We start from the raw sequence: 8,795 nt of genomic DNA, 5'->3' as shown, positions 1-8,795 counted from the left end.
TTCAGATAAGGTTTATTTTTTTCCCTCCCTCAGACAACAGTGGAGTTAATGCAGTTAAACCAAAGTTCATTCCCACGAAAAGAAAGTTGTCTCCAAAGCGTAACAAAGCACTTTCAATTCTGAAACTATAAGAAAAGCATGTAGAAAAATAGCACAAGTCAGGCCCAAGGAACAAGACTATTCACCTCTGGATAGAACACTGATGTAAGAAAGATTGATTAATTCCACTGTTGTGCTAACACTGGTAATTGAGTACAAAAAGGATTTAATAACTAAGCTTATGAAGTTTCCCCATTCCTACTTCATGCCATAGGATGATATTTACAGTATTGGAAAGAATTACCCAACACTTGGTTCAGTGTTTTCACCCAAACCTCAACACTGTACTCAAATGCATTTTTTATTACGAGATCTGTAAAAGTGCCTTCTAAAAGGGACAATATTTTTATCTTGTGCTACTTAATACCCTAACAGAACCATGGTTAACTATCTAATGAGTATTAAAAAAAAACAGAGCACACTGGTGTTTCCATGCAGTTTTTCAGAAATGTTACTGAAGTTTCAGAGCTCTAACAGTAATCCCCGTTAGTATATTGTTCCCCATTGATGACTGGAGGGTGGTACCCATTGCTGATGGCAGCTGAGTGCTTGGGCGTTGCCGCAGCGATGCGTTTAGTGCAGGGGGAAAGGCTCTTTTGCATCTTGTGCTCCAGCTGCATGTGGTTCTGAGGGGTGAGACCGAGGCAGGCCCTGGAAGAAATGCAGGGAATTATCTGCACAGTTCCCTCTGAGAGGCTGGTCACAACTGCGATTTGTTTAACAGAACTTAACACTACTTGGAAGACGAATGACCGACAGAAGCACTCAGGTCAAACAATGGATTTTATGTTGCAAGTTCCGCAAGTTGGAATATTTCTGTTACATGCACTGGGCACTTTAAAACATCTCCCAGAAGTTCCTTCCTAGTTTTTCTGCAGCTTGTTCTGGGAGGTGCACATACCTCACGTAATATAGCTGTTAAGTCTGGACATTTGGCGTAAACAAGTTAGTAACAGAGCTCAGTACTGATAAGTTCTGGAAACAGGGAGCAAGTGTGTCTGACCTCATGATGTTTTCGATGCAAGCCCTCTGGCGGAACAGGGCGTTGACGATGGGGGCGCCTGCAGGAACAAGCGGAGCCTTGCAAAGGTAGCTCAGCAGCGAGAGGACACTGTGGAAGGTCTGGAACTCGGAGTCTCCCTCTGGGCGGAATGTGATCCTCTGGCACAATTCTGTCAGGATGACCAGGTCCAGGATAATCGGGCTGGCCAGCAGAGAGTCCTGAGCGCAAAACGGCTGGCTGTCAAGGAATAAACCCCACACTCCCGGCACACAGATAACAGCAAGCATATGTTTTGCTTTGCCATGAGGCCCTTTGTGTCAAATTCTCCTTTAAGGATTCCACAGCACGTCTGCCCCAAGGTCCTTTAATGACTATGTCTGCTACCCTATCCAGTCGTTTCATTCCATAAACACTAGAATCACACAAATTCAGGTCACTACAGCGCTTACAGTAAAAACCAGGGACGTTGTAAAATGCGGTGCACCAATTTAAGCAAGAACCGGACCACCTGGCGTTAGGATCTGATTAGTCTGTAACCCTGCACCTCACTGCGCAAGATACCGAGGAAAAATCAAGTATCGCAGCATTACCTCGCAGGTGTTGTGTATGGCGATGGTGTTAGTGCCTCCCATCATGATCTCGGAGGTGTACTCATCCATGGCTCGCTTGCTGTCGCCCACATACGGCACATACTTGATGACCACCTAAGACACAGAAGGTCGTCTTTGCTCAGAAACACAAAGGGGGGGGCACGCACAAGCACAGAGAAAGGCCGAGCGGGGACCGTCGCATGCCTGCATGCAGCAGTGTGAAAAGCGGGTCAGATTAAATATATATCACACGTGTAATAGCTATAGTATCTATGGTGCAGGAGGGAGTGCGTGGGTCTGGCTCGGGCAGGCCCCTGGATACTCACGCAGTGATCTGGTTTCTCCCCAGGGGCATAGAGGAGGGGGTTAGCCTGAACCATATCGTCCACCACGTTGCTCTTGGAGATCTCTTTGGAGCGGAACTGCTGCGGCGCGGACAGGTTCATGCCGTCGTTGTTTCCCAGGTGGTTGTAGCTCACGATGGCGGTCGGCTGCACTCAGAGGAAACAGCGGGAAGAGCAGCGCGTGTCCTTTTCTGTTAGTAGCAGCTGACCGAGCCACCGTGCATCTTTCCCGCACGTCCACATTTTATCCGGATTTCAGATTTTACCCCCAGTCTGCAGCTAACGAACAGAGAAGCAGTGGATGCAACACAGTCCTTCTCCCAAATTAGGTCAATATCTGTGCCAGTCTAAAATATCTCCCTTTAGTCTGATATGGCAGCGTGAGAGAGACGTTACTGGACGCCTCCTCCTGGCAAACTCAACAACACAGATAGAGGAAGGCCTTAAATCACGGACTTGTTGTAAACATGTCAGGGTCTCAGTCAGGCTGGGGCGATGCTATGTGATGAGAGGGTGGGAGCAGGGATGGCTGGAAGCTGAGGGCTGGCAGACAGCCAGAGTGAACTCGCTGACACCCAGCGAGCTCCGTTGACGGGGGCCAGAGTCAGCGCAGCAGAGCCAAAAGGAACATGCACATATTTTTGAGGCATTTTGCTCGGCACGTCAGCCGCTGCTATCCCTTGCTACGGGCCCCTCTGCCTCTCCCTGCCCCTGTCACTACCCTAACATTTACAAGCACTGCTCGGCCTGTGTGATTACTGGCATTTTAATCATTAGCATGTGCCTCTCGGGTTTGAACTGCGCAAATGCCTACAAGTGGGGCCAGCCAAGTTTCAGCCGTGCGCCCGCGAGCGGACGAGCCGCAGCCCTCTCAGCACGGGAGTCGGCGGCCGCTCGGAGCGCGAGACGACAGCAACTCGATAACTCACAGATGTGAGTTATTGCCGAACAGCTCTAACAGCTGAGAACTGGGGAATGAGGTTAAAAAAAATGAACCAATTTAATCCACCTATCATGCTTGACCAATGACAAAAGGTGCGTTCCGATAGATGGTATTTAAGTTTTCATCGAGTCATACCTTGCAAACATGATACCAGGGCATGCAGTATTTTAATGGCATTTTGCAAAGTTACTGCAGTATTTTGAAATCTCCCCACTTGGCAGATTTTACCCAAAATACTGTATATACTGTAACACTGCCCAATTCCACATTCCAGTTTTTTTCAGTGACTTAGACTATATAGACAGCTTGTGGCTCAGAGGGCTAAGCCTCTGTGCCTGTGATTGGAAGGTTGTCGATTGGAAGCCTGGCCACAGCAGAATAGTCTCCGCAGGACACTTAACCCCTAGCTCCACAAGTGTCGCTGCAGGTGGCTGCCCCTCACTGCAAAGCGCATTCTCATCTACATATGTATGTGTATCATTGAGAGCAAGATGTGGTAGGTGAATAAGATATTATTAATACTGTCCCTACTTACCTTTAAACCTGCACTAACAAGGAAGTCCACCAGCACCGACTTGATCTTGGTCTGCCCAGACTTAAAGTCATCTCCTCCGATGAAGACACCGTGCCGAATTGCCAGCTCCACAGCCCCGGGTACGAGGGTGTTCTGAGGGGAGCCATTGATGTAGGCACAGCCTTCCAGGATGCTGGCAACAGCGAAGAGGGTGGAGGGGGACACCTCTCCTCCTTTCTGTGGGAGGGCGCATGGCAAAACAGGCAATAAACTGATCTTAGTTTTACAGTTCAAAAAAGGAAGTAGCCAGTTAGTCAAGTTATGCAAAAAAAAAAAACACAGTCCAGCACCTGAAATACATGTTACCATGCAGCTAAGTTTAAAGCTATATTCACTAGAAATTAAACTAGAAAAATGAATGGGGGGACCGGGGTGTAGCTTTTGGGAGGATGATGAAACAGTGATCTAATTTCATGATGTTTCATGATGTTAGATATTAAGTCTTTGCACGACAGATCAGTTCTGCATGGGGTTTCAGGTCAGGCATAAAAAAAGTCCTGCCTAATTCCAAATCGTGTAACGGAATTGCTTACAAGTCCTGTAACGGTTGCTGCCCTCTGGAGGATTTTAAAGAACAAAACAAATTGTTAATCCGGTTTAGGCAGAAACACGGGCCAGATTTCCTGCCTGCCCTTATTTGTCTGTGTAATATGGGGCACTGTGACTGCTTATAGTGAGCACTGCGACGGCTCCTGCATTTGCACCTAGACGTCTTCCCGCACCTGGATAGTAGCCAGCAGGTTGTCAGCGGTGTCATTTTCCCCAGGAATGAGGTCACAGAAACGCTCGGTGTTGGCAGTCCACAGCACAATGACTTTGTCCACGCTGCTCTTCTCCCGGAAGTCCTGGATATCCCTGCGGATCTGCTCCACCTGCGTCAAAGCCACATTACGGGGTTGATGGGCTCTGAAGACGCTGAAGTGGGGCTTTTACGACACGGCACATTGTCGTGACTCAGAGCGTTAAGGAATTAACAACATAGTGGGATAAAACAACAAATGCAGAGACTACAGATTCTTTCCCATGAATTCTTTGCCTTCAATGTGCATCCTTCTCTCTTTTGCATACAGTGCAGGCCCTGCACAGTGAACCTAACCTGCTCACTCAATGTTCCTTTGATGACGTTGTCAGCTCTCTGCTCCTGGTTGGCAGCAATGAACTCTGGTATATAAATGGAGCGCCGAGGCCTCATTTTTGACATGTATGGACGGAGTTTCTCCTGGAGGGCCCAGTCCAGCACCTGAGCCCTCTCCATCGCCTGGCCTAAGTCCATGGACGATATGTCCCAACCTGCACAAGAAACATGTTGCAATCACGACTCCTCTAGTTAAAAAGCCAGTAACTGCTGCATTCTTGGCGTTTAAACAGTGAGGGTCTTTTCCTCACCATCAAAAACAATGTCATTAGGGTGCACCATGGGAAGTAGGTCACGGAAAGGGATGTAAACATCTCCCTCAGGTCCTGATCCCAGGCAGACCGTGGATGCTTGGAACAAAGAGCCAAAATAATTGGCTTTCTGGGAGCGGGGGGTTGAGAGAAGATAAAAATTAAAACCAGAAACAGGTCTACATACTCTTAGACTTTTTACAATGAGTGGTATATTGCTGAAATTTCTATCACTTCTCTGATTCACAGGTATAAAAATACATCCACCCTAAAATATCATGAGAGAACATCATAACCATAATAGTTACGTCTTCCCTACTGCAGAACACATGTTCACACTGGAAGGGATCTAAAATTAGCAAAGCAGAGCGAAGCAGAAGCACAGTGACTTTTTGTGAGCGCCCCGGTCCAGTTTACCTTGGTGCCGGTTTTGGTCTTCCACGTCAGGCCCAGTTTGTTCGCAATGACCGCAGCTGTGACAGTGGTGCCGTTGTTGCCCCCCCAGCCCACCAGCATGACCCCGAGGCGGCCAACGGCGCGTGCGGTGCGGAATGTAAAACGAGTTGTACAAGGAGTTACCTAGAGGAGCATAGGGGAAGGGCAAATTCAAAAAGCCAGAGGGCAAATACAGTAACAGGACGAACATGGGCAACGGGTGAAAGTGAAAAAATCATCTCTCTGTTCAGCGAAGACAATCAATCAGAAATGCCACAAACTCAGCTGTATGGCAATATGCATATATACACACATATATGTAGTGTGTGCATACATAATGAAGACATTAGTGACAGAGTTAGTTACCGTATAAGTTCCATTGTCACCAGACACCACTGAGGTATGATAGTCGTATTGGGACTCGATGTAATTTTCCATGTATTTCACATTGGGACTGATTACTTTGATGAGCTCAGCCATGGTGGAAATCTATAGTGCTTTTTAAACGACAACAAAAAAGCAAACAAATGACCAGCTAAGAAGACTATATTTGAAATATTTCAGTCACACATTGACTCCTTGATATATTTCTATATATTTTATTAGTGTAATATAGATTTAGCGAACTATGAGTGTACTTCATAGAAATTAAACTAGCAAATCAACAGTCAATGGGTTTCTTTTTTTTCCCAAAACTTTCTGGAAGAGCAGGACGCACTGCGCATGCACGCCGCGCTGGAGGAAGAGCAACCACCCAATCAGAGCAGCGGTTAATTAAAGAGCGCAGCAGTCGGCTGTACCCCGGTTGTTCTGCAAGATGTTTCTAGATTTGGCATTTTATCAACCCATTCCGCTGCAGCTTTTATTGTATGATTTGCCGGAAAGTGTATTAGTTTTCTATAAATACATTTTAATTATCATATTAATTACCTTATTAACATGCATATTGAAGGTATCCATGTTAGCGCTCACTACAGAAGATAAAGTTGACAAGCATCACTTTCGAAAGTTTAAGTTTTAATACGACATCACGATTTTGCAGTGTCTTGACAGAATTACCTCATTTGAATATGATTTACAAGGTGACCCAGCCCACTTGCAGAACGGCACTTTCTCAACTAAGTCCTGAAGATGCCGAATTTATCCAAAAGCACACATGAATTGGAAGTTCTCGTAGTTTTTTATACTTCTTTCCTGCTAACATAACACTGATTGCTATCTTTTAAAGTAAAAAAAGACAACGTGTACGTGCGAGACGGAGGAAAATATACACTAATAGTTCATTTGAAATGCTGCTGATACAACGCTGCATTAAACTACTATACGTTAATTACTTTGCATGTTGATGTAGTTCGATTGCATTTTGCTTACCTTTTACCAACCGGTACTGCGAGTCGCTCGTTCGTGAAATGAATGAGCTGTGGAGTGGATTCGTTACAAGAAATAATCGGAACGGAAGGGGAGTGTCTATGGACTCGGCAAATGGGAGAAAAATCGAGAAGCTGCAAGCCCGACAAGCTGAATCGGACTCTGGATTGCGGAATAACCTGTACGTCTGAGTATGGAAGAATAAACTGTACAATGTATAAAAAAAACTGTCCACCACTCCCTTGGCTAAACATATGTTCCTTCTTTGAAAAATAAAGTTGATTCTCAACGTGCAGTTAAAGAAGGGTGAGGGACAAAATAGAGATACTCACACACCACCTCTCTAGGGCATAACTTTGGACTGAGGTCTCCACCCATTTAAGAGGGTCCTGGGGGTTGTATTGGCTGGTTTTGATTATTGGGGGGGTTACAAACTCCCCCTCTATAATTTACAGCCGTGCCACCTCCTTCACTCCATTCACCACACCTGCTGAACATGGAATATAACCTCTCTCTAGTTAAATAGTCTCCTCTAACCACACCCATCAGGACTTCCAGGTAGCAGAACCCATGCAGGCTGCAAGCTCTCTGCTTTCTGGCCTCCAGGTAGGACATTCCACCCTCAGTGAAAATGCCCGTCACAGTCCAGTGCTCCGTGGAGCAAGAGTTGCTGGCTTTATTCTTGGTCAATCACCACGATTCCATTTTTACACCCTAGCGCTCACCCTACAGCACCACAAACGTCTCTTTTCAGAGCATTCTGTTGTTCAAGTTAGCTAGGCAATGGAAATGGTGGGATAATTTAAAAACTGCTACAGACAGCCACACACCTGCCAAAAGTACTTGTCATTCTAGGCTACCAAAATGAATAATAAAATATTTAATAAGAAATGAAAATGTAATTGTACAGCTATTTAAAAAAATACACCTAAATAATGAAATGGCATGGTCCTTTATATATGAAATCGCATTAAAATTAAAACTGAACTCTATGTTCATTAAGATCTTTTATACTTCTTAGCTATGCAAGTTATCTTAAACTAGAATTTGAGAGAATGTCTTTCACACAGTTTCTGAGGGACTGCAAAGTTTTTCACAAAGTGACACTACATTAAACATTCTTTAAAATCCCATCCCCCCTCCTCAATAAGTATCATTAGGATCGCCTGGTTTTGGTCATTAATGTTTTCATTTAAGGTTATTTCAAAAGAATCCAGCCCTTTATAAGCTCCTGTTACATATGCATACCATTCAGGTCATAATTTTTAATGTATTCACTTTTTCCAGACTCCTGTGTAAGAAAGTTACCTATTTACAAATACCAGCAGTCAGCCCAGGCGACGATAATGTTGTGCACATTCCTCCTGTCCAGAGCAAACAAAAAAGAGAAAAACTTTACTAAGAAGGGTTGCATTCTGTGTGGTAAAGAATGAAGATCGCCGCCCTGCTCAAGAAACCATTAGGACCAGCCTCAACTGGTGTTTTAAAATGACACTGATGAATGCAGAGTCTTCACATGTATGTGTCAAGAAGTATACGCTAGAATGTTTTGTACAACGCTGCTTATAAAATGTTCTGTTAAGAACATCTGTTTTCAGGGAATATTGTAGAAGCAAAACAAGGGCATTAAATAAAGAACTATAATAATATGTTTGGCAGATGTCTCTCCAGTGAGACCTAGTCATCATTTAGAAATGAAGTGTTTTGCTTGCAGGCTACAGATCTTAATATTTAGCTGCACTATACTATTTGCAAATTAATAACAGAAGGAAGAAAAAGAATGATGAGGGGAATGAGGCTAGCAAGACTATTTTTCATTCAGGCAGTATTCATAAACGTAGCGGGTGTTTGCGCATTAAGCTTATTTGTTGCCGCTATCAGAAAATACTGACATACTATTCTGCGAAGATTGTGGTAATCTATACCTAGATTGGCACTGTGGTTGTTGCATTTTTAAAACTGGGATCATAGTAGCGAAAACCTAGTCTGGATTCCTACTTGTTCCTTGTTCATTCTCCTTTGCCCTAATTTGCTTGGCACAACAACAGTAAAA

The 8,795-nt window shown here is 44.6% G+C and overlaps 1 protein-coding gene across 1 annotated transcript; it reads right to left on the bottom strand.

Annotated features, from left to right (window-relative positions):
* Positions 1–7,052, bottom strand: LOC125709294 (inositol-3-phosphate synthase 1-B-like). The gene is made up of 11 exons (XM_048977588.1): positions 6,746–7,052; positions 5,741–5,871; positions 5,357–5,518; positions 4,940–5,069; positions 4,650–4,843; positions 4,276–4,425; positions 3,515–3,730; positions 2,019–2,183; positions 1,693–1,806; positions 1,103–1,320; positions 1–750 (listed from the first exon to the last, which is right to left on the bottom strand). The coding sequence occupies exons 2-11, from the start codon at positions 5,852–5,854 to the stop codon at positions 570–572; spliced, it is 1,644 nt and encodes a 547-aa protein (XP_048833545.1). The 5' UTR covers positions 5,855–5,871; positions 6,746–7,052; the 3' UTR covers positions 1–569.
* Between the last annotated feature and the right edge of the window lie 1,743 nt (positions 7,053–8,795).

The sequence above is a fragment of the Brienomyrus brachyistius genome, chromosome 15 (assembly GCF_023856365.1).
Source record: "Brienomyrus brachyistius isolate T26 chromosome 15, BBRACH_0.4, whole genome shotgun sequence".
In the NCBI taxonomy this organism is placed as follows: Eukaryota; Metazoa; Chordata; class Actinopteri; order Osteoglossiformes; family Mormyridae; genus Brienomyrus; species Brienomyrus brachyistius.
The sequence above is the reverse complement of the archived record's forward strand: the minus strand, read 5'-3'. Positions and strand labels throughout refer to the sequence as shown.